This window comes from Cibotium barometz, chromosome 45 (genome assembly GCF_041138505.1).
Source record: "Cibotium barometz isolate CiBa-2024 chromosome 45, ASM4113850v1, whole genome shotgun sequence".
NCBI lineage: Eukaryota > Viridiplantae > Streptophyta > Polypodiopsida > Cyatheales > Cibotiaceae > Cibotium > Cibotium barometz.
The window spans coordinates 47,106,947-47,133,567 of NC_141090.1; the positions used below are offsets into that span (position 1 = coordinate 47,106,947).

Below are 26,621 nucleotides of genomic sequence, written 5' to 3' on the forward strand. Positions count from 1 at the left end.
CCCCCGGTAGGAGCATTTGCATCCTTGGATGTTGGATTGCATTAGCTCTTTCTCCCAATTGCTCCTAAGCATTGTCTTTTGGTTCAATAACTACACCCTTCCCTTTATTCCTTTGCGAAGCACCACTTGAAGGGAACGTAGGTGGGAGATTCTCCTTGTTTGCAAACCTTCCTTGGGAAGTAGATGTGACTTGCGGGTTGAAGCCCATATTTGCACGGTCATCCTTTCTTGGCATCTCATGTGTGCAAGTGGCCTCAACATAGTTGGAGGGTGCATTTAGCAATGAAGTATCCATCATAGCTTGCATCATTGTCATCAGTGCTTTCATTTCCGGATGCAATGGTTCCAGTGCTCTTGTGCAAGTTCTCATCATTGCTTTGCTCCTCCATGAGCATTTGTTGCAATTGCGCTTTGGATGAGCGTGCCCGGTCTTGTAAACACCAAAATGGTTGTTAGTAACTTGAGCCTCCGATGCTGGAATTCGAAACTTTCTGGTTCAAAAGGAAGGTACCAAATAGCTCTTTCAAGCTATGTAAGTGGCGCCAAAACATCTCTGCGTGTTTCAGATTGAATTAGGGTTCTGTACCCTGCATGTAAGCGGTCAAAACTGCCAAAAATGCCAATTGATCAAAGATCAAACGGAATCCAAATTTGGTGAGCTTCAGCTTCCCGCATCCACAATGATGAGAGGAATGCGTGTACCACCCTAGATCACTCTTCCCACATGCGCTATACCTCGCTGTTTTGGGATTTGCACTAGACGCCCACTTTCTAGTACATCGCTCAAACGGACTCCGATTGCGGTGTTCTTTATATTGACGCATAGATGTTGGAGAGTAGGTTAAGGATCTTGAATCACAGATTTGAAAAGTCAACCCTCTGACCAGAGTTGACTGTGCAGAAGTCAACCCTCACGTTTGACCGGCTTTCACCAACCCGATTGACATGGTTGTCAACTCATCTTGTAGCTTTTCTTGAGTACATTGCAAGAAGGGGGGATGCACTCAATTAAGATGAAGTGCCACATCTATTGGGCACTGATGACATTAGTGGGGATGTTGTAGTATGGAGTCCATACTATGCATGATGGAGTTGATGGTTTATTGTCTTGTGGATGACTACCATGAGGTTATAAATTGTACATTTTTATAAGGTGAATTTGGGCATGTTCCTGGATTCATCTAGGTACATCTTTGCACTCAAACTTGGAGTACCACAAGGCTAGGCTATGGAAAGCTCATTAGCAACGCCAAAATGAACGCCAAAATGATTATATCTTGTTAATTGTGATTAGGGAAACTATATTCACTCAACATTAAAGACCACATGACAAATTATCAAAAGGACATACAACTTATCATTTTGGCACCCTTTCATTAATGAAGTGTGTGCTGTCCAAGATTGTGGCTGTGTGAGGGGACATGGACAGCCCTCACAAATTAGTTGACAAGTTCAGTTTTAGAAAGGAGGGCTTTGTACTTAAAAGATTGAAAAAGTACTGGATTTTGCAAAGTGCAACTTTTTATTGTTCCTTAATAGTCTGCAAATGTGTACTGATGTTAAGTGATATAAGTCACTCAGGATCTACTTTTGAAAGTATATGGGTATTTGATTTCTTTTCAAGTGTCAAGGCATTCTGTGATTGCCAAGGGCTTTGGAGATTATACTGCACTAAAGCTACAAACGGTTTTATTGTCCATGATCTCAACGATTTCATTGTTTCCAAGGGCATACACATCATCTCATTGTTATCAAAGGCATTGCTGGTCAATTTAGCAATGTAACGAGCTTGTAATTTTGACTTTACACCTACAGGAGGGGCTTCAGAGTCGCAGAGAATCGCCAATTTTCTAGTGCATGTTTGTAATTGTATCTAGCATAAGCTCATATCCTACTGGATGGTGAATGTAACCTTATTCAGGTCTAGATAGGAATCTAGCTCTTGACTTTAAGGTCAGGCTAATGCGTAAGATGGGTTTTCCTTTGCATGAACAGCTTTGGTGGCTGCATTCAACTTAGAGATTGGAATAACTGGGGCTATATTGACCAAGCTTGATGGTGATTCAAGAGGTGGAGCTGCCCTAAGTGTAAAGGAGGTTGGTGGTTCTTCTTTAAAAAAAAAACACCAAAGAAGATTTTTGAATGAAAAATGTTTGGTCATTCTTGTGTGTAGTCCATGCCAGATGTAAAGTCTCTCATTCTCGCATCTATTTGAACTTTTTATGTCTATTGAATATCTAGGCTTACCTTGTTTTCAAACAGTCACATATATGGGCTTCAGCCTGTTTTCAATGCTTTTGCACATACCTTGGCTGTGGTTTGTTTTCGCATCCCCTCAACGGTGATAAATGTTTTCACAGTATTTAAAGTTTGAACAATGTTTGATTATGGGAGTCTGGTTTTCCATTTTTTAACTTGTTTATTGGTAATTTTATCATGGAGTTGATGACTAGACATCAATAGATGGTGTGTTATTGGGAGTTATTCTTGGTTTCTATCGATATGGACTGACCACATGGTCTTGTTTGTTTTAGAGTGATGCAACGTGCTTAAGTTCGGACAAATAATTCACCCCTTGCCTTAGTCTCAAGTTTCTCCCTTGCATACATGCACCATTACACGTTACTTTTCTTGGCCACTGATGATGTGAGTGGGGATGTCACAGCATGTAGTCTATGCTATGCATGAAGCTTTGTGAGTAGGCTCTCATGGAGTTAAGATTGCACTTTTGTTTTTCTTAGGAAATTACATTAACTTTTGATTGGTATATCTTGTTTATTGTCACATGCAAAGTCACATGTGGAATCCTTAATTACACATTTTTAGTTAATTGTGCAATTATTGTGGTGCAAACACTGAGAGGAGAGGAGAGAGAGTTACACCAGAGGGTCCCCACTAACTGTTTGGGTCCCAAACCCCCAGAGGGTCCCCACTTTTTGGTGTATTTTCTGTATTATGAAGTTGAATTGTGCAATTTAGATCTTAACCCTTGACATGAAGATACCTCTTTCCTTGCTTAGCGGAACACTATTCTTAGTTTCCATATTGAGTAGAAGCAGCCTTGCTGCCCCAAACGGTTCTTGCCACTGAGAAACTTTCTTCTGGAAATACCCTGTTTTTGCAATGTTGTGATTCATTTTTCAGTTTTCGTGTTCTTTTTTAGTTTTTCCATGGCACCGTATACCCATGGTATCATAGTACGATTCATGGTCTCTTAGGCTCTTTGGACCTTTTGTAGACATTAATATATCTTTCTTTCTTTCTCTGTTAACACATTCACTGTACTACTAGGTCTACAATTGGTATTAGAGCCCTGGGTATGAGCATTTTCCAACATCCCGTGTGTTGTCTCCCTGGTTAGGGAGGAGCCTGTAGAATTAAGACAGCATAGTTGGAGTTTGGGAAGAGTTAGTTAGTATCTTGCTTATTTTCAATTTTCAGTTTTCCATCATGACTTTTAGAGGACCAGCTGGCAACATTGACCTGTATATAAATAGCTTTGTCCCATACAGAGCTGGAGCAGATGGTGGCCTTTTTGGCAAGAGCTCACAACATTGTGGGTGAGTCGCATCGAAGCCAACAATAGTGTTGCCACAACCGCGGGCATGACGGATGCTCGCAAGATCGCCATCCATGTCGTCGTCGGGATTTTTTTGGCCATCGTCATGAGGCATGATCCCACACTCCAATTGTCATTCGGGAGGGTGTCTTGATAGTCATGACCATTGTCATGAGGGATGATCTTATGATCACCATGACTATAGTTTGGAGGTGGATCACAAGAGCAGGCATTGCCACTGTCAAGACATTCATGACCAGCAACAATAGGACAAGGACTGTCACAACGGAGGAATTGCTAAGACCATAACAGCTAAGCGTAGTTCTAGTGGGGGGTAGTGTTGCAGCTCGCTAAGTAGCTGGCAGCGCAAAGTTTCCTTTTTTCGCCAGGGGACTACAGAGGACTGTTTATAAAGCCATCCACAATTTTGGGTGAAGTGTCTTTGGTTTGTTTGTGTAAGAAGTCCTGTCTAACCAAGATGTCCTAATCACAATCCAACAAGGTTAGAGGGAACCAAATAAAAGGGTGCAGGCAAGCTCATCATCCAATTGTAGAATGAGTACTTTGATCCATCCCTAAGCCAGGGGCTAAGGTTTCACCCCACAGATACATGCGAGTTAGCACGTGCGTCCCATACCACCAGTTCCTTCCCTCAGGGGCCCTTGGCAAGACTATCTATGATTTGCTGGTAGGAGTAGAAACTCTGGTCTAGGCACAGACCCATCGAAAGTGCATTGCACAACAGACTACCCACTAATAACCCAAGACATCACTTATATAGTGATGACTATCTATGATTTCCTGGTAGGAGTATAAACTCTGGTCCAGGCATAGACCCATCAGAAGTGCATTGCACAACAGACTACCCAATAATAACCCAAGACATCACTTATATAGTGATAACTGCCACTATAAATAGCTAACATGCTATAGATAGCTAGTAGCCTAGTTTCGGAACCTTAGCCCTCTGTATCTCCCTGCTATCTCCTAATCGGAGGGTCCCATAACCCTGCTGGATTAGGCCTCCTAATCAAAGGATTAGCTCGAGGTACATAACATACTTCCCCTCTTCAGACGTTTCCACTCTTGGAAACAAATTTGTCTAAGAAAGAAAATCGGGGAATTTATGTTGTATACTAGCAACTGTCTCCCAAGTCGATGAAGGTCCCGCCTAGGGGTAGCTGCAACATAGGCAAGCTAAGGGAGATCAAAGGTGTCCATTGTTGCAAATGAGTAAGAGAGAAGAGAGAGAGTGCTAGAGAGAGAAACAAAGTTCTTAGTGAGAGATGAAGTTTGGATGACTCAAAAATGATGTGACTTAAATTACTTCAAATCAAGTACATGCATTTGTAGGTCGTAAACCTTATCTTTTGACACTTACTTATCAAACACACATATGGGAACATGACACATAGCATACACTTATCTTATCCAGATACAAGGGGTGTTCACACCTTAGCAGGTGTTCACACACATATACATGGATGAGGTTACACACACAGAGGGTGGAGAGTCGAGACACACACATTCACATACACTTTGAATACACACATGAGAGCTCTGAAACCCCAACAATCGAGTGCTCTGCCTTATCTTTCCATTTAATTTTATACTCTGGGATCAACTTATTTGTAAGTTGCCTTTCCTTGAAATCAGTCACACAGTTTCCGGTTCATGTGGAACATAGGACAAGTCCTCAACCTCAACGAACTCATGAGGAGTCACAATGCTTGACAAAGTGACAAATTGTGAAAGAAAACATATCTCCACAAATAAAGGATTCACAGAAACCGAAGGAAATTATATTCACCAAAAGGTGGTTACAAAGCTGGAGTAGGCAGAACAAGGCACACTGTAGGTGCAGCCAAGATCCCAGAAAAAGGTAATAACGAGTTACTACAAATGAGGCTAGAGGCCATTCTTAAATATCACCTGAAGAGCCCTGTCGGCCAGCATAAAACAGGCCGGAGCATAATGTGAAACATGCCAAGATAAGGTGCCAAAAATATGAAAAAAATCTAGAAAAATATGGGAAAATTTCTCAGGCTGGGGGAGGTCCTCCAGAGGTGCAGGAATAGCAGGGAAGCACCCAAAACAGTGGAGATGACCCCTCCAACACCTCCTCTTCAGCTCCACTGAAGAGGACTGATACCGATGCGTGGAAGTAAGTGATCCAAAGTTGGTCTGGAAAGTGCCTTGGTGAAGATGTCCGCCGCATTGTCCCTAGTAGGACAATACTCCAGTGTTAAGGTACCAAGCGTCAAGTAGTCACAAATCGTATGATAATGAACGACAATGTGCTTGGACTTCGAATGGAAGACCGGGTATCGTGCAAGAGCAATGGCACTCTGACCGTCGAAGTGGACAATGGTAGGCATCGGCGGAGGGACATGAAGATGAGCAAGCACCTGATGAAGCCACAAAATCTCTTTGACTGTTTCAAAGTAAGTGCGATACTTTGCTTTTGTTGAAGAACTGACAATTATAGGCTGCTTGTTCATTTGTCAAGAAATAAGTCCGGTACCAAGTAAGTAACAATAACCTATAGAAGACCTTTGGGTATTTGGATCACCTGCCTAGTCAGAATTTGAATATCCAACCAAATCAAGACTAGAGCTATATGAAATCCTATGTGTCAAGGTGTCCTGAATACATTTGAGAACATGAACAACAGCCTGGTGCTGAAAGGCACTGACTTAGGACACTAATGCTGTAAGCAAGATTAGGCTAGTAATGGTGAGATGAATAAGCGAGCCGACGAGCTCTCTGTGTACTAAGTAGGATCATGATAGGGTGGAGAGTCATCGTTTTTACTCAATTTTTGATTTGGGTCCATAGGGCAAGATAAATGAGTGACGATCCTTCATACCAAACCTCTCCAAAATCTGAGAAGCGTACTTTTGTTGAGAGAGAAATATCCCGCTGGCCCTTTCCTCACAGATAGAGTTGGTGACCCCGCTTGGCGTTACAAACCACTTGTGTGGTTGTTCCTCCCCTCCCCACAACACCCCCCCCCTTCCCCCTTCCCCCTATATGAGATAGCAACCTCCTCATAGAGCGGCCAGCCGGAGGAGAAGTGTCTCTTTCTCCTCTTTTGATTATTTGATCTCCGCCCTATACATGAGGCGAGTTTGTATCTTGCCCATTGAGGTAGTATTTAGTCCTTTGTGGCGTTCTTTCATTAACTAATAGAAGGATCTTTTTCCTCGGAAAAAAAATGGATAGGATAATCGAATGCATAAGACATAATGCCATTCATTAAACCTTGAACCACCTCTTGAGGCTTTCCATAAATGGGGCATGGACGAGCCTGCAGTCCCACACATAGGCAACAAGTATGTCTTGGTGGCAACAATTATTGCACAAAGTGGGTCGAAGCAAACACAATGAGGGATTGCAAAGCAACATCCTTGGGGCCAAATTTTTGTATGAGGTGAAGTGAGTGACCAAGGGACACACTTCTTGAATGAAGTAATCAAGAAATTGATAGAGCACCACATGGTGATACACAAGAAGTCAATTGTGTATTATCCACAAGCCAATGGTCAAGCGGAATCCACAGAGTAGATCATTAAGGGATTACTATTCAAGGTAGTAAATGAAAACCGGATGGACTCGGACACAAAGCTACATTCTACACTGTCGGTGTTTAGAATAGCTTATAAGAACACCAGAGGTGTAACACCCTTCTCCATGGTGTATGGGTTAGAGGCTATAGTGCCGATGGAGTTCCAAGTGCCAAACCTCAGGGTGGCTATAGTAGAAAGGCCGTCTCCAGAGGAGTTTGAGAAGCATAGAATAGAGAAACTCCTAAATTTGGAAGAAAAAAGACTACTTAGTGCCTAAACAGTTGAAGTGGTTCGGAGAAGCATAGAATAGAGAAACTCCTTAATTTGGAAGAAAAAAGACTACTTAGTGCCTAAACAGTTGAAGTGGTTCAGAGGAGAAGAAAGATGCTGGTGGACAAGGACTTAAAATTTAAAATCTTTGAGGAAGATGATGGAGTCATGTTAATGAATTTGAGGATGGGACCATGCCCAGGAAAGTTGAAAATGAGACGGGTTTGGACCGTAGATATCTTCAAAAAATTGGGTATAAGAATTGGAATGTTTGGATGGCTTAAGGCTACCTAAACCTTAAACCCTCATTGTTTCTATTGTTTTGTGTGCCTTTTTCACAGAAACACAAAAAAATAGGGGGATCGTGCTCAATCACAAACATCTCGGTTGTACGTGGCTGAGCCGACGACCGTTAGTGACAGCATCCTCTTCTTGAGTTGGGTGGACCACGTGGTGTCCTTTATTCTCACTTTGAGCGTGTTGATGAGCATACCCTCTGCAACTGCGCTATTTGTGTCCCTTGCTCTCTATCATCAACCAACCCAATTGACTGTCCCAACAAAATGGTGGAATTCGAACACCTGAGCTCAGCTATCCTCAAAAAGCCGATAGGCATGCAGAACGGCAACAAAGAGTAGGCCTCAAGGTATTCACAAAACTACCATGGGAAGAGTTTTAGTTCAATTTGTATGCAGAAAGGCAGCTAGCCAAGTTGTAGAAATCAAACATAATAAAACTGCCATGTGGCAAGAAAATGAAGTTCTCGCCAACGTATGTAGCGAAAGTGTTCAAGCTCCCCATGGAGGGTGAAATTGAAATCAAGGTAGCATATGAGGAAGATCTAATCAAGCAGTTTGGGCCGCTGGAAGGAAGAGCCAAAAAGAACAAAATCAAAGGCAACTCAGATGAGGACTGTAACTTGGGTGAACACAATGCTAATCAATACACTCAAATACACCAAGATTTAAGGGACAACATGCTCAGAAGTAATTTGCTGAATTGACAAGAGACGCACAATGAGCCGAAACGGCCGGCCCCTCCCTCAAATAAAGTATATTGATCTTAGGAGAATCATGTATATGGTGTCATGGGGATTTCTGATGAGATTTTCATACCAATGCATATGAATACAATATTGCAAACAAGGTGGTTGTCGGTATAGACTTGCAACTTACACTACCCTCTCAAGTGCCCATGTTCCCTACCATTTGCTCTCTATTGTTCAACCAACACATGGTAGCAACAATATGCAAGAAAGTATGTAGGACAGGAGAACACTACACAAGGTATGTGATCTTGGAGTCCGGTTCCTCCCTCTTGCTACTTGCTTCCATATTCAAGCATAAAAACTTACCAATTGCAAGTAGAGCCAATGACAGCGGAAGTCTTCGTGATGGAAGTGCTTGGAGTGTTGAAATCTTCATTTTTGCTTCCCCTATGGTTCAACTTGAGAGAAGGCTGAAATTAGGGTTTTCAACAAAAAGACCAAAAATTACAACAAAAATAAGAGTTGTTTTGCTGAATTTTAGTCACATTGGGAGTGTGTAGGAGAGTGTATAGCACCTGGAAACACTCTGGGAAGTTGGAAAAGCACCCTAGCAAGCTTGGATATGGAGTTGGGGAGGAGAAAGTGCAGAAAATACAGCCAAAGAGGCCTCATGAAGGAGGCGCCTACCTCTAGAGAGAGAGAGCGAAGAGGCCTCATGAAGGAGGCGCCTACTTCTAGAGAAGAAGAAGAAGAAGAAGAATATATTATCGTCCTCGGGAGGCCGAAAAAACGGCCCATGGGACCCCCACGAAGTAAGTACAAAAGCTGTAAACAAAGCCTTGTCCTTTCATGGGAGGGGAAAAAAAAAGACTAGTGTGTGGCCAATTGCATTACAAGGTAGTCACGGTGCGCGAAGAGTGAGGTGGTGAGTTGTGCACTCTAGGTGTCAAGAATGTGCTTTGCAGTGTAAGCTAGAATGGACACATGGTTGGTTACTCCCTTTGTACAAAGGGGATAAAGTCTTGGCATTGGGCATTGTGTTTTGTCCACCTCGAGACATCAGTGTGTGTGAACACATGGCTAGACACAATTTATAAGTGAGTTTTGGTCGCCCAGAACTTCATGAAGTGTGTACACAGTGCACACTCACTTATAAATTAGTGCTAATTCCTAAGGCTAGGTTTATGACCAATACTTACCACTTGTCACATGCCACATAACCATGTCAGCAGACAGTTTCACACGGGCGGGCATCCCCATACCGGAACTACACATTGGTCAAGCAAGCATGAAAACAACATGCAATTTCAATTGCAAGTAAGCATATAAAGATGCTATGCAATGCAGCATTGGTATGAACAATCCCCGTTCATGAGACTATACCAAAATAGACATGTTCCAGGCAAGTACACGAGGTACCAGACCCAATGGAAGACCAATCCACCAGGCATTTCTGGGCATGTATACAAAGGCACAAGTCCCAATGGAAAGCCAATTACACAGTATCACTTGAGTGGTATCAATCCCCGGCATATACAACTGCCATGGACACTAGTCCAATGTACATACATGATGAGAAAGCACAGGTGGACCGATTGGGTGGCCAAATGTGACATCCCTCCTGGCTTCTAAACAGTTGTTCATAACTGAAAAGCATCCAAATATGTCTGAAGCAAATGCGGGCAATCTCTGAAGAACTCTTCATCTACCCAGTTAGCATCAATGGAAAGATAGTTCTTACACTTCACAAGGTAACGCCTGACAACTTTGCTTGTAGCAAGCTTGTGTTCCTTTTGATACACAATCTGCTCTGGCTGCAAGATCTCCTCAAGCTTATCCACTTCTGGTGGATCCTCAATGACCGTCTCACTGGGCTCTGGCCCTACATACTTGCGAAGGAGACTCACGTGAAAAGCATTGTGTATGTGCCAATGACTAGGCAATGCCAATTTGAAAGCCACTTCAGTGATCTTCTCGATCACTTGAAAAGGCCCATAGTACCTGGTTGCAGGCTTAGGATATGCACCCTCTTTGCCAGGCCTATTTGCAAGTCTTGCTTTCTCAAATGAGCAATACCCAATCATTCTCTTTAACACCCAATTGCCTTCTATGCTTGTCGGCAGCCTTTTTATGCTTGTCTTGTGACCTTGTAATGGATGTCCACACGTGAGCAAAAGCAATATCCAAGTCTCTTACCTACTCATCAGCTGCAAATATCTCATCCTTTGTACGAAGGATGGATGGCAAATCCACCTTACCATAAACAATCTCAAATGGAGCCTTTCTTGTAGATGCATGCACCGTGTTGTATGCAAATTCAACAAGCGGTAAGTACTTCTCCCAAGAAGACTTCTGATCCGCCACATAACAGTTCAAGAGATCCAACACGGCTGAATTTGCAGCGTCACTTTGCGCATCTGTTTGAGGGCGATAAGCTGATGTGAAGTCCAATTTGGTGCCCATGTTATCAAATAAGGCCCACCAAAAGACTTGTAGTCTTGCGATCTCTATCCCCCACAATGGACTTCGGCATTCCATGATGCTTGAACACTTCTGCAAGATATATTTTAGCCATATGCTCAGCTTTGATGGTCTTTTTGACCGGCAAGAAGTGAGCTTGCTTGCTAAACCTGTCCACAATTGTGCAAATAGCATCATTACCCTGTTGGGTCCATGGCAAGTCCATAATGAAATCCATTGTAATACTTTTCCATGGGTGCGTGGAAATAGACAATGGCTGAAGCAAACCTGGTGCCTTTTGTCTATCAAATTTCACCTTTTGATAGGTGATACATGCACCTACATGTGCCTCTATGTCTTCCGCATGACTGGCCAAAAGAAATACCGCTCAATCATGTGCGTACTAGGCATTATGCCTCTATGACCAACATATGGAGGAGCATGGCACTCATCCAAAACCTTTTGTCTCATGTCAGACACTACACATAGGCAATTATCTTTCATGAGATAACCCTCTTTGATCACATAAGAGGCATGTGTATGACCAGCCATTAAATCAGCCCAGATAGTGGCAAAATCGCCATCCGTATGATACAAATCACACATGAGAGGCAATTGACATAGCTACTACATACGGCTTTCGTGACAATGCACCTACCACTACATTCTTCTTTCTTGGGGTGTGTAAGATTTGAAAATGGAACATAGAGAGGAAATTGGCCATCCTCATATGCTTCTCCGATAATTTAGTTTGGGTAAGAAAATACCTCAAACTCTGGTGATCTGTCTTCACAGTGAAATCAGCCCCAAGAAGGTAATGTTTCCAATAGTAAGTGCATGAATTACAACCAAGAGCTCTTTCTTATAAATACCAAGAGAGATCTTTGCATCATGTAATCTACAGCTCTCATAAGCCTCGGCATGTCCCTCTTGATTTAGGACAGCTTCAATGTGATTTCCAGATGCATCACATTTCACACTAAAAGGCTTCTGCAAATTTGGAATGATCAACACTGGACCATGAGTAGTTGCATCTTTCAATTTGAGGAATGCATCCCCCTCTACATTAGTCCATTTGAATGTGGCCTTTTTCTTTGTCAAATCATGCAAAGGAGAAGCAATCCATGCAAAGTGCTGAATGAACCTGCGGTAATAAGAGCATAATCCAAGAAAGCTACGGATCTTATGCACTGAACTCAATTCGGGTCAATTCCAAATTGCATCAATCTTTGCAGGATCCATCTGCACTGCATCTTTGGACACAATATGCCCAAGATAATGTATCTCTGACAAGAAGAACTTACTCTTCTTTGCATTTATGAAGAGTTTATGCTTACGGAGTTCTTCTAAAACAATAGCCAAATGAGCTCTATGCTCTTTTTCGGTCTTGGAGAAGACTAGAATGTCATCAAAGAAGACACCTGTAAATTTCTTGCACCCACAGAATATGTGATCCATCATTCTATTGAATGTAGTCGGGACATTCGTAAGACCAAAAGGCATAACAAGATACTCATAAAGCCCAAATGTTGTCTTGAAAGCAGTTTTATGTACATTCTCAAGCACCACATGCACTACTCTTGAGATCAATTCGGCTAATGCATGCCGATCCATCCAACTTGTCAAGGATGTTGTCTATGTGTGGAATCGGAAACCGATTCTTGATGGTGAGCTTATTCAAAGCTCTATAATCCACACACATACGAAAAGATCTATTCTTCTTTTGAACCAAGAGGACGGGCGAACAATTTGGGGAAGAGCTTGGCTGAACTAAACCTTTCTCAAGAAGCTCATTTACCTACTTCATGATCTCCTCTTTTTGGGATGCACTTACACGATAGGCTGGCCTTTTAGGTGGTGAGCTACTCGGCACAAGATTAATACGATGATCTTCCGGTCGTATGGGTGGCAACTCATTTGGTAACTCATCAACAAAACAATCATTATACTCTTGCAAGAATTTCAGCCTACCATTACTAAGAGTGTTTACATGCACATTATTTTCCTCAACATGATCCCGTACAAAAGTCAAGTACGTAAAAATACTCTTTTTCATTACTTTCTTAATTTGTACATGAGATACGAGGGGAATGGTATCACCCTCTTCACTAGCATCAATTACATGCTCTTGGCCTTTATGCATGAAGGTGATCGTGTTGGTCTTGTAAGCCTTGCAGGGATCAATGCGTGTGTGCCAGGGCTTTCCAAGCAATATATCACAGCCATTCAAAGGCGCCACAAGAATCCTCATGATCCACATAGCCTTGAATGTGTATGCGCAACTTGCCAATAATAGGCATAACCTGCACTTCTCCCATACATTGTTATCGCATTCAATGTATTGGGAGGCAAGAATTGGGCATAGAACCTCTCCTTGAACTCTTCCCATAATCTAACAGGATTCGGTGAGAACTTCTTCGTGAGCCACCAATGGGCAGCAGTGCCTTTCATGAACATATTTACATGCCGGATCATGGATTAAGTGAAATCCTCATCACTGAAAGCAATATTAAACTAGGCAATAAAAGTAAGTGCCTTTGATGCATCATATTCCCCATGATATGCGTCAAACTTCACAGATTTGTCATTGGCTTTGAAGTCACGAGACTTTGATGCATGAGCTTGCATCTCAACATGTTTTCCCGCATGTTTGTCCATTGGGACAGCCTCTGTGACTGGTATCATTTTAGGAGCAAAAGGTGATGCATCAGGCATAGATACATGTGCCTTGTAAGCATGAGGCACGGTTGGCCCCTCAACATGCATTGGTGCATTTTCACCCATAGCTTGTCCCTCACGAGCACACTCGAGTCTCAAAGGCATGAGTGGCATGAGAAAGATGCGGAATACTTGCACCAACTTAAAATTGCAGCACATGTTGCATGTGTTGTGCATTCACATTTTCAATTGGCAATGGCATTCGACATACATTTTGACCACTGCCATAAACATTGCATCCTTCACGGGCTACATAAGGTACTCCTGCATGGTGCGAAGTCGCCGATGGTTCCTCTCCCATAGCATGGAGATTTATCCTCTTAGACATAATTTCTTGTTTAAGCACCTCTGGGGATTCTAAGACACGTGGGATGGTTGCCTTTTCTGCATAGGTATCCTCGGTACGAGCCCAGTATGCACGTGCTGCATCCCTCGGTTGCATGTGCAACTCTTGAGCAATCATTGCTATTGCATGATCCATATAAGATTTAGCTTTCTTGGCTTTCAAACGGTCATGTACCAATGGATCCTCGCAGCGGTAGAGCTTCAATTCTTCTTGTTGTGCATGGAGAAGAGCCTGCATACGAGTAAGTATAGCCTTTAAGACTATGGACTCTTCTTCTTGCATTTTCTCTTCGCTACGGGACGGTTGTTCCACATATTCATGTTCCCTAGTGTGCACCACATGAGTCTACTTATCTTGTAAAGCATTGGAGGCATGCATTTCATTGTCCCTCCCTCTTGTGTTAGCATCTCCAACATTCACTGTATGGCTGTCCATAGTGTTTTGAGTATAGAGATAGCTAGTGTTCACGGTGATCATCTTTCACGATAGAAGTGAAAGAGAACCGTATGGTCTGATACCAATGTAACGTGGTTGAACACAATGCTAATTAATACACTTAAATACACCAAGATTTAATGGACAACATGCTTAATACAAGAAGTAATTTGCTGAATTGACAAGAGACGCACAATGAGCTGGAACTGCCGGCCCCTCTCTCACATAAAGCATATTGATCTTTGGAGAATCAAGTACATAGTGTCATAGGCATTTTTGACCAGATTTCCATACCAATGCATATGAATACAGTATTGCAAACAAGGTGGTTGTCGGTGTAGACTTGCAACTCACACTACCCTCTCAAGTGCCCATGTTCCCTACCATTTGCTCTCTATTGTTCCACCAACACATGGTAGCAACAATTTGCAAGAGAGCACGTAGGACAAGAGAACACTACACAAGGTATGTGATCTTGGAGTCCGGTTCCTCCCTCCTGCTACTTGCTTCCATATTTAAGCATAAAAGCTTACCAATTGCAAGTAGAGTCGATGACAGCGGAAGTCTTCGCAATGGAAGTGCTTGGAGTGTTGAAATCTTCATTTTGTCGCAATCCTTCGCAACAAAAATCTTCAAGAGGATGAAGGGAACCTTGGGAAAGCTTTCCCTATGGTTCAACTTGAGAGAAGGCTGAAATTAGGGTTTTCAGCAAAAAGACCAGAAATTACAACAAAAATAAGAGTTGTTTTACTGAATTTCAGTCATTGGGAGTGTGTAGGAGAGCGTACAACACTTGGAAACAATCTTGGAAGTTGGAAAAACACCCTAGCAACCTTGGATATGGAGTTGGGAAGGAGGAAGTGCAGAAAATACAGCCAAAGAGGCCTCATGAAGGAGGCGCCTACTTCTAGAGAGAGAGCGAAGAGTGAGGTGGTGAGTTGTCCATTGTAGGTGTCGGGTAGGTGCTTTGTGGTGCAAGCAGAACGGACACATGGCTGGTTACTCCGTTTGTACAAAGGGGATAAGGTCTAGGCGGTGGGCATTGGGTTTTGTCCACCTCAGGACATCAGTGTGTGTGAACACAGGGCTGATCATAATTTATAAGTGAGTTTTGGTCACCCAAAACTTAATGAAGTGTGTACACACTCACTTATAAATTAGTGCTAATTCCTAAGGCTAGGTTTATGACCAATACTTACCACCTGTCACATGCCACATAACCATGTCAGTAGACAGTTTCACACGCACGGTTCACGGGCGGCATCCCCTTACCTGGAACTACACATTGGTCAACCAAGCTTGAAAACAACATGCAATTTCAATTGCAAGCAAGCATATAAAGATGCTATGCAATCTAGCATTGGTATGGATAATCTCCGTTCATGAGACTACCAAAATAGACGTGCTTCGGGCAAGTACACGAAGTACAAGACCCAATGGAACACCAATCCACCAAGCATTTTCGGCGTGTACACAAAGGCACAAATCCCAACGAAAATTCAATTCCACAGTATCACATGAGTGGCATCAATCCCCAGCATAAACAACTGCCAATGCAAAATAGAGTACGAGCCCAGATACAGCACCAGAACAAAGATTGAATTGCGGGCATCAATGCTTCAGCAGAATCAATTGAGAAAAGGTGGAAATGGAATTAAAATGTTTTTCGAAAAATTTCTCCCTCTTGTTCAAAGGCTTAAAAAAAGGTTCTTACCGTAGTGTCCACCAGGCATGTCAGGTGTTGCCTCACAATCTTTGCTGGTAGATACCTATTTACTAGCACAGCCTCTAGATACTGAAGAGAGGTTGCAGGCTTTCATGAAGACAGTGGGCATTAGTAATAAAATTTGTCGGAATTTGGTGAGCCCTAAGCGGAACAGCTGCACCTGTCTTCAGGAGGAGAAAATATGAGACCTATTTTGATTTAAAGCATTTTTGCAGCCGGACCCTGTACATAGCTTTACTCCTACCTGTTTTTCTGTACCTCAAACTGATAGCCATAGATTCATCTGTGTTCTAGGTAATGAGCACTGTTCCTTTTATTGCAACTATTGTAATATGTTTATTTAAGACAGTTGCCAAGTATTACTGACTAATGAATGGGAAGAGAATACAGGTTTCAGGGAAACCTATAAAGTTTGTTGGGCAAGGTGAAGGTATGGAGGCTCTGGAACCATTCTACCCTGACCGCTTGGCTGGGCGCATACTGGGCATGGGTGATGTTCTGTCCTTTGTTGAGAAGGCAGAAGAAGTTGTAAGTTTTGCAAATTTTTGAATGTTGCGGTGTGAAAATACCTTTTGTTTGGCTTGTTTGGATCTTTTATACCTTTTCTTTTTCTGCTTTCAGATGCTGAAAGAAGAGGCTGAAGAACTGCAGAAAAAGATAATGGAAGCAAAATTTGACTTTAATGACTTCCTCAAACAGACTCGAGCTTTAGCTCGTATGGGCCCAATGAACCGACTTGTGGGCATGATTCCTGGCATGGGGAAGGTATTCGATTGAGTGACTTGCAATTTTGCAGGAGCTGTCGTCTGCTGAAGCTGTGTAGAAGAATGGTTGTTGAAGTTACATATTTTTGGAGTGTTGAGTTGGGCTAACAGGTTTGAATCAAACAATCAGGTGAGTCCAGAACAAGTTCGCGAGGCAGAGAAGAGTTTGAAGATTGTAGAATCGATGATAAATTCTATGACGCCAAGTAAGCTTTTTCCTGGAAAGATTATACGAATTGTCACCATTTATTTTATATCTTTCACTTTTCTTTCTCTGAAGTGTCATTACTTCTCATCTTTCTAGTATTGCTGGTACTAGAGCTACAGAAGATCAGAAGCTTATGGTGGATTGAAGATAACCATGGCGTGTGTAGAGAGAAAGAAAGAAAGAAATAAAGGAAGGCTTTGTTGGTACTAGAGCTACAGAATATCAGAAGCTTATGGTGGATTGAAGATAACCATGGCGTGTGTAGAGAGAAAGAAAGAAAGAAATAAAGGAAGATATATTAAGCGTCTACTAAAGACCCAATAGGCCTATGAGACCAAAGTGATACAATAATTTCCTTGGCATATCTCATCATGGAATGGAAAATAAAATAGAAACAAAACATAGTTATCTAACTGGGGTGATACAAAACTGTCATGGAAACTCATCATGGAATACTAGGAACATGGAACATGAGAGGAGCATTGGCCCCCAATAGATGTTATACCACTCTCCAAAATATCAAGCATGGGGCTAGGTCTCCCGCAGCTACGCCACCTGGAAAGGTAGCTTGATGGTGGTGGAGCATGTCCTAGATCTGAAGCTGATGAGAGAGAGAGAGAGATTAAGCATCTACTAAAGACCCAATTGGCCTATGAGATCAAAGTTTACAATAATGTCCATGGCATAGGACATAAATAAAATAGAACAAAACAAAACTGTCTCACTTGGAGTGATACAAAAATGTCGTGGAATCTCATCATGGAATACAGGGAACATGAAACATGAGAGGAGCCTCCACCCGCAATAGATGGTATACCACTCTCCAATATATTAAGCATGGGGTTAATGAGTATGGTGGAGAGGTCTCCCTTAGCTACGTCACTTGGAAAGGTAGCTCAATGGCGGGGGAGCATGTATGATTGGATCATAGCTGTTGTCCGAGGGGCCGTGGGTTCGCCGAGCATACTGGAGTGCGCATGCTTGGGCCTGAGGTAACTCCTCTCGGGTGAGGTGGGCCACAACAGACAGTGAAACCCCTCATGGAACAGACAATGAAACCTCCCGTGGATCTTGTAGTATCTTGGGCAGCCACATATGTAATGTTCCACTGTCTCAACCTTTGTGTGGCATAATCGGCAGATCCTCTCCTCCATGAGTCTCCGTAAGTCTTCAATTAGATTGGCACTTTCAGCCCTTCATCATCGTGAGAGCACCTTGGGATCCGGATCACACATGAATGAGTCAAACTAGAAAGCTCAACCAATCTCTTCTTTCACTGACCGTCTTGCCCCACGCAAAGACTCAAGTGAGGCTTCATGCAATTGCTTTGATTGGTAGTAAACAACTTGCACCAAAGTACATCAAAATACATCCACTTTCCATCAGCTCTTATGGCTGAATTTTGCCAAAATTTTGCTTCTTTGGAGTACCTATGAAGTATACAAGTGATTGCAAGTGTAAGGTTATGACTCTTAACACTTTACCTAATGCAAATCCTTCAAAAATCGGAGCTGTTGCAGGATTTGCGGGTCTGAAATTAGGGTTTCCAAGCCCTTGGGCAGTAGCATGTTATGAAGCTCCTCTGCTTGGTAGCTTCCCCAGGAAATGGAAAACTCCAAATAAGAGTGAATTTACAGCCCCTATAGTACTGTTTTCAGAAATTACAGCACATAGTGGAGTTATTGGAAGGGTTATAATGAGTAAGTAAGAGAGAGAGAAGGGTTTGGAGTAATTTGGAGAGCCAGGTAGCAAGTTAGATATGCCAAAAAGTGGTTCAAGGAAGAGAAAATATGACCAGCTTCTTCTTCTTTTAAAACATCACATAACTCTTAGTTTTTACTTCTCTTTTGCATGAAGAAAGTGGCACCATCTTCCTAGGTAGAGAGGAGAGAGAAAATGACAAGTGGCAGTATGGGGTGATCTGGTGTTGGTGGCATTGGCATGTGTCCTCTAAGGTGTCCCCATGACTCATAGAGTCAGTTCGTGTGAAGGAGGTTAAGATAAAAATCCTTGTGTTTTGTCCGCTTGCAAGGGTGGACATTTAGGGCACCCGCCCGTCCGCTTGGACCAAGTTTTGTCTAGCCAAGAAAATGAAAGTAATGTGAATTCACAATGTTTTTTGACCAAAGGTAAGTTTTTAAATTTTGTACTTACCACTGCAAAACCCATCAAATGTCCTATTAGGCAAACAAATGATGCAACACACTTGTCCATCAAGGCGTCCCCATCACTTGGACTTTGCAGGCTTTTAAACCAAGCATTGTCCATACAACAAAACAAGTCATACAAATAAAAAGAAAGCCACAAGCACATATGCGTTCAATTTCAACTCATGATTGGAAAGAAGCCCCATCTACCAATGATACTTGTACATACGCCCTGCCGTGTAAATGGGCTTCCCAAGATCCATCCATGAACATGTCAACAGAATGCTCGGCAGGCCATGGACACGTGTCAAATGGTGACCCACCCATGGCCATGATGGACATACACAGGATGTAACCATAAAGCCCGAGACTTCACGAATTTGCTACAGATACCATACTCCAGGGTGGCCCTCGAGTGGTAGCTATCTGGAGGATTCCAGCTTGGGCAAGCCTTAGGTACCTGTGGAGATCCGTTTCATTGATGCGATGGAGGTATGTGACTTTCTGGAAGAGTGCATCCACTACCATTGGGGTTACAACAAACTTCGCTTGGATAATCTCGTGTGGGACTCATGGTTTGCTACGGATCATATGAAAGAATATCATGACCTAGGGCCTCTCAACTCGTTGCCATTCCTCATTAGATAAATATGGCCCCTAGAAATGTGCTCCATACATCAAGCTTGGTGTGACAAGGGTGTCAAAAAGCCAACCCTTCATCTTGGGCTCCTGGAAATGTGCGTGTAAGCACTGCCGCTCAAGTAAGCTCAAGGCTGCATATATGATGTCACTCTAGCATGTGCTGTGGGAACCGTGGTGAAGCATGGGCCATTGAAAGTTACACTAAGGTAGACATAGGATGACACAATCTCCCCCTCTATATGTGAAGCTCAATGTGGATGTGAGGGCGCGGGAGGTGTTGAAGACCATTACCTTGGTTTTACCAAGGTTAACAGTGACGTCCCGCTGAGTGAAAAAATCTGGAAGGCATCCAAATGTCTCTAAAGCCCCTCGACTGATCTCAAAGAAGGACGATGTTATCTGGATAGAGTAGTGGGGCGATCAATATGCCTGCCAGTGTGGAAGCTGCCCCGCCTAATCTTTCAATGAAGCTTTAGATCTCATCAATGTAGAGGCCAAGAAGGGTGGGTGATAGAGGGCAGCCCTGTTTCACCCCAATGGTGTTGGAAGTCTCCTATGACATACCTCGTTGGGCTCTCACTCATTCGGTGAGGAACTCATAGAGGGTGATATGATGCTCCAAACCATGTTAGACGGTACTACTGTCTCCTGAAGATGGTGTTAGAGACAGGCTTAGGATACAAAGCAACAATAAATCCTTTGATGTTGTGCTATGCATCATCAAGGAGGTTGAAGATGGTGGTCAAGGGTAGAGTGACTGCTCCGAAAGCTTGTTTGTCCTGAGGCTCTACATCACTGTCTTTCTCCAAATGAACTGAGCTCCGCCTCTAGCCTTGATCCTTAGAGTTTGGCCAATGTGTGTCCAATCACGATCATCTTGTAGTTATTAGGTCAAGTGGATCTCCAGCTTTGAGGTTGGGGGTGATGGTGTTTGTGGACCAAGTGGGTTGAAATCCTTCAGAGAGGGCTTTGTTGGACATGTAGGCTAGCAAGGGTGCCAGACTACAATTGGCATGTGAGATGTACTCGGTTGTGAGTCCGTCGTGATCTTGGGCCTGCTCATTACATAGTCTACAGATGGCCTTGATTATACCCTCGGTGAAGAAGGTGGAGGTGGTGGGGGCATAGGTGGTGGATGGGGGATATGATAGAGAGAGTGTGCATAGGAGTGCCATGTATCTGAGCACTTGTTTGATAGGTGTGGGGGAATGATGTTCTCGAAGTTTCCTTCAAGCCTCTTTGGAGTTCAGCCCTAATAATTCATCCTCTTTCTGAGCGTAGAACTCCCATTTCTTGCATTGGGTGAGGCATTGAGAAATCTGTTGCGCTTGGCACTTTGTGATTTGCCCAATGAGTACCTCATGCTTAAGACGGGAGCGTGTGGCTTGACATTTGTCATTATACCAACAGTTTTGGGGCATACAACCATAGGGTGGCTTTGCACTAGATTGCCCCGCGCGGATGAAAGAAGTGGTGGCAGATGTGTGGAGAATGCTGGTGAATTGTGATGTGAGGGCGGGTAAGAGGATAGAAGGATCCACATCGTGTTGGTGCCAATAGTTGTGGTTGGAAACATCCTGTTATAGACAACAAGACCATATGAAGCTCCCAGCTCTATGAAATATGTGGTGCACATCAAGAAGTGGGACCTGGCAATTCCATGTTCTTGTGTTGAGGTCCTCGAGCAGGAAAACCTCCCCGAGCTGTGAGAACTCCAATATAATATTAAGTACTGTGACTGGCCATGTTGTGTGGCGTAAAGGGGAGTGGCTCAGTGCAAAATAACACACAACAATGTGGATGACTCTGTCCCTAGTAACTTGTAACGTGTAGCTACACCCAAAGATACTGTGCATTTTTGTCTGGACGATGCTGAGAATCTGTCAGAGGTGGCCTCCCGAGCTATGACTCCTCTTGATCTTGGGGTCTTACCTCGGAAAGCCGACTCCTACTCGAACTGGGCTATGTATGGTAAACCCTTGTCAGGGCTCTAATGAGTCTTTGTATAGAAGATGACATCCCTGCCTGTGAGAGTCTCGCTCAAACCTCTTAGATCTGACCACAAGGTTTCATTGCAATTCCATACTGCTAACCTCAGGTGTTTGGTGTCAAAGATCCCGTGCCCTTTTTTTAAGGGAGAGAGAAATGAAATGAAATGAAATGTTATATTAACGTCTTCAAAAGGCCATAATGACCTATGAGACCAAAAGTTACATCATGGTGGATCTGATACAATGTCTGAGAAAGAGAGAGAGAGAAAGATGAGTGACAAATCTCGAAGGGAGATAGAGAGAAAGAGAGAGAGAGAAAGATGAGTGACAAATCTCGAAGGGAGATGAGTGACAAATCTCAATGATGGTTGATTTATTGATGTGTAAAACTCTTCACAAATACATGATTTTGTAGGCCAGCAGCCTTATCTTTTGACCCATAGAAATCTCTCTCACACACACACTAAACTGATGACACATGGCACACTTATCCTAACATCTCATAAGAGGGTGTTCACACACGCTCAGCCCCGAATTCCCAACAGGCTTGTGCTCACATTTCATTTAAAACAAAGATGCAAGCAATGTTTTTGCGTTGAACTTACATGTTTTGATGACACTTTGGCTTGCCAATTCATATATGCTTGCATAGTATTCAGAAGATGTACATTTGTGCTGCAAAGAGTCAGCCACATGCCTGGGAGCACTTGTTCAAGACCAAAACCTGATTTCTACTCTCTTTCAATTTCAGACATGATTGCCAGATGAAATCATATACACACTAAACTGATGACGCATGGCTCACTTGTCCTATCTGTTGACTGGTGGAACCAACCTAGCAGCCATCGGACGGTGGGAACACCACGGACTCCATAACACCAGCTATTGGCTTCCAGCCATGTTCTACTACCCCGTACATTACCCTGAAATCATCAACCAGCTATTGGCTTCCAGCCATGTGCCACTACCCCGTACATTACCCTGAAATCATCAATCTGCTAGGATCTTGGATGTAACCGACATAGACGGATGTAGAGGCAACCTATGCGGCCTTAGACGGGGCAGAGAGAAGCAGATGCTCACTCACTCAGACACTCACACTCTACTGTATTCTCATAGAGTAATGTACAACAGTCCTCTGATAGCCTTGTTTTACAGATAATAGTACAGACCTATTGCATCCTTAGACGGGGCAGATGCTCACTTACTCACACTCTAGTAGTGTATTCTCATAGAGTAATGTACAACAGTCCTCTGGTAGTCTTGTTTTACAGGTAATAGTACAGACCTATTGCATCTGCTTTCACTATGTGACCTTTCACTGCATCTGTATAGTCTCCTTGAGAAGTGTGTCTTTGTACTTCCATGTGTGTGTGTGTGTGTGCGCGCGCGCGTGTGCGTGGCAGACTGCGTTGTCCGATTGGTGATCCTGCATATTGGGCATTCAAGCATTGCCGGATCCGTCCTAACCAACAGACGTTCCACTTGTGATGATCCTGCTGGGGAACAATTGTTGCCACCAGAGGAGCTTGCAAGGTGCTGAAGCAGAATATAATAGCAGAGGAGTGTCAATGCCAAGGCCGCTTATTTCAGAAGAATTCCAGAAGATGGAGAAAAAGCACCAGAGGAGCTTGACCAGCAGCTGCCTGTGGCCAGCACAACTACGAGAAGCAGACCCAGTGCATGCCCAAGAACCAATGCTGCTTCAAGAAGATGCTCAAGATTAAGTGGCAGTCTGCAGAGCAGCAACATGAGTTCTTGGGATTTCAAGAGCATGGAGTTAGAATGGGAAACAACTTTAGCCACAAACAGGTCCCAACATACAAAGGCAATAAAATGGGGGATCCAGATATCCTTGTTAAGAAGTTTGAGCAAGCATGGAAAGTCAGCAGTGTCCATGGTTCGAGGCTGGACGAGCTGAAGAGAGGCCAGTTTGGAGCCACTCAATTGGTGATGTACCAATAGAGTGGTTCACGTAGTTTGATGACAATCACCTCGACACATATGAGGAGCTGAGGGATGCATTTCTGAAGAGGTTCCGGAAGGTCAAGACTTTGGGTCAACTAACAGATGATGAGAGAACTGAAGCAAGAAGACATGGATGTCGGGCCCTATGTAATAAAATTTAAATCCCTCAAGAAGAGGCTGGAGGAAGCCAAGAGGCTGGGAATTGTTCATTAAAGGTTTGAATCTGAAGCTCAGACAACCAGTAGTCATTGTGGATGGTGGAAGGCCTAGGGTTTGATGAGCTGGCAAAAGGCGGCCAAGAGGGCCGAGAAGAATTTGTACATAAAAACCAAGTCCAAGAAAAAGAAAGCCATGGTTGATGATTCTTTTGTTTTTTCCGGGAAAAAGAGCCTTCTATTAGTTAACAAAAAACCATCCTCAAAGGACTAAATACAACCACGAAGGGCTAGATACAAACTTGCCTCCATGCATTGGGAGGAAACCAAAGAATCAAAAGGTGGAGAAAGATGCACTTCTCCTTCGGCTGGCTGCTCTCTGAGGAGAAGGCCAGGGGGAGGGGGAGGGGAAGAGGGAGGGAATAACCACATAGGTGGTCTATAATGCCAAGTGGGATCACCACCTCTATTTGTGAGAAAAGGGCCAGTGAGGCTACCGGAGCCTCAAGAAAGCCTCCCGCCGCTTTCGCATGTGGTCAAAGCCACCTTGCAGCTTCCCTCACTGACCATGAAGGGTATGGATCAACCTGGGGCAAGGCCTGTCGGACAGTGCTCCAAAAGATAGCTCTACCTGCAGCAACATTCGGGGCATAAATGTTGAGGAAGCCAACGCTATCCTCTCCAATCAGAACGGTAACCCACTGAGCACATCCTGGAACTATGACTCATGATCCTGTCATAGACGGCAGAAGCTGCTCACTGACAAAGAGACACTCCTCCCTGCGTCAGTGAAGGGCCGAAGGATGGAGACTAAAAAGTACGACTCTTGCGTAGTAGAATCTTCCTGCAACGGCGGGTACGCCCCTCAGTAAGATAGTGCTCCTAGAGGAAAAGAATGTCGATAGGTCCCCCCACCATAGCTCGCTTGCAGCTCTCCTCTAAGGATGTCTCATCCCTGAAAGCACTGAGGCCCCCCTAAGCGCTAAATGTTCCATGAGACAATCATCATATCAATCTCTCTGTGGGGCAGAACTACCGGAACTGCCCTCCACTCGAAGAGTCTTGGGCGCGGGCTTAGACGGGGAATAGTCACAATCTGTCCTGGTGCAAAGTCGCGCCAAGTGGGTGTGGATCTTGCCCTCCATGTACTGCCACTCTGCCCAAGCGCGAGAGTATGCATACTCCGTGCTCCATTGATCACAATGGAGATATCTGTAAGAAGGGGGGAGAGGTACTGCGAGAGAGGTATGCATGAACACAAAAAGCAGCACCTCCAGGCTCGAGGTCACCATCTCCCCTCCCTGTTCTTTGTGGGCTGATCCACCAAGCTCCATCTTGGCGAGAGGCCATAGATGAGTAAGAACGTTGGTGATGCGGAGATCCTGCAGATGATGGGATAGCTCAACTGCCTGATCTTGAATGGTACCGGCCACCGACTTTGGACCCACTCTGTCTCGGGGGCTGCACTCAAGGGGAAAGAGAAGATCATCGTGCCATTCACACTGGCGGAGAGGGTCTGGAGTGATGGAAGACCACACATACCTGAATAGGGGCATGGTCTCCTCAAACTTGTATGTCGCTTCCGTCAGAAGACACCGGAAGAAACTATAATCCACAGGCTACCCCAAGAACCTGGGGGTCCTGCCTGGAGACTCAGGTGGGAGAGCCCTCACTGGTGAGGCCACAATGGTTATCTCCACCAACTCTGAGAAACGATGAATCAAGTGACGAACGAAACTCGCCGGCTGTCTCCTCTCTGGATCGGGGGTTGCAAGGGGCCGACGGGAATGCTTTGGAGACGCGGGGGGCGGGGGGGGGGGGGGGGGAGGGGGGGGGGGGAGAGATGGTAGGCACGGAGGAAGAGGAAGGGGCAAATGGGCAGGGCCTTTTGAACAGTGCTCCAAAAGATAGCTCTACTTGCAGCAACATTCAGGGCATAAATGTTGAGGAAGCCAACGCTATTCTCTCCAATCAGAATGGTAACCCACTGAGCACATCCTAGAACCATGACTCCTGATCCTATCACAGACGGCAGAAGCTGCTCACTGACAAAGAGACACTCCTCCTTGCGTCAGTGAAGGGCCGAAGGATGGAGACCAAAAAGTACGACTCCTGCCTGGTAGAATCTTCCTGCAACGGTGGGTACACCCCTCAGTAAGATGGTGCTCATGGAGGAAAAGAATGTCGATAGGTCCCCCCACCATAGCTCACTGTAGCTCTCCTCTAAGGACGCCTCATCCCTGAAAGCACTGAGGCCCCCGTAAGCCCTGAATGTTCCATGAGACAATCCTCATATCAATCTCTGTGTGAGGCAGAACTACCGGAACTGCCGTCCACTCGAAGAGTCTTGGGCGCGGGCTTAGACGAGGAATAGTCACAATCAGTCCTGGTGCGAAGTCGCACGACGTGGGCGTGGATCCTACCCTCCATGTACTGCCACTCTGCCCAAGCGCAAGAGTATGCATACTCCGTGCTCCAGTGATCACAATGGAGATATCTGTAAGAAGGGGGGGGGGGGTACTGCGAGAGAGGTATGCATGAACACAAAAAGCAGCACCTCCAGGCTGGAGGTCACCATCTCCCCTCCCTGTTCTCTGTGGGCTGATCCACCAAGCTCCATCCTTGCCAAAGGCCATAGATGAGTAAGAACGTCGGTGATGCGGAGATCTTGCAGA

General features: G+C 44.2%; 1 protein-coding gene across 4 annotated transcripts in view; it reads left to right on the top strand.

Annotated features, from left to right (window-relative positions):
• The window catches only part of CPSRP54 (chloroplast signal recognition particle 54 kDa subunit), a 60,447-nt gene that overhangs the window by 27,758 nt on the left and 6,068 nt on the right, over nt 1–26,621 (top strand). For all 4 annotated transcript variants that reach the window (XR_015263533.1, XR_015263534.1, XM_086783462.1 and 1 more), the window contains 4 exons: nt 1,996–2,096; nt 16,462–16,599; nt 16,693–16,836; nt 16,966–17,041. Coding sequence is in view for 2 of the 4 variants with exons in the window: in XM_086783462.1 (XP_086639588.1) it covers nt 1,996–2,096; nt 16,462–16,599; nt 16,693–16,836; nt 16,966–17,041 (459 nt within the window). In the remaining 2 variants the exon portion in view is untranslated. The remainder of the gene's footprint in view (nt 1–1,995; nt 2,097–16,461; nt 16,600–16,692; nt 16,837–16,965; nt 17,042–26,621) is intronic.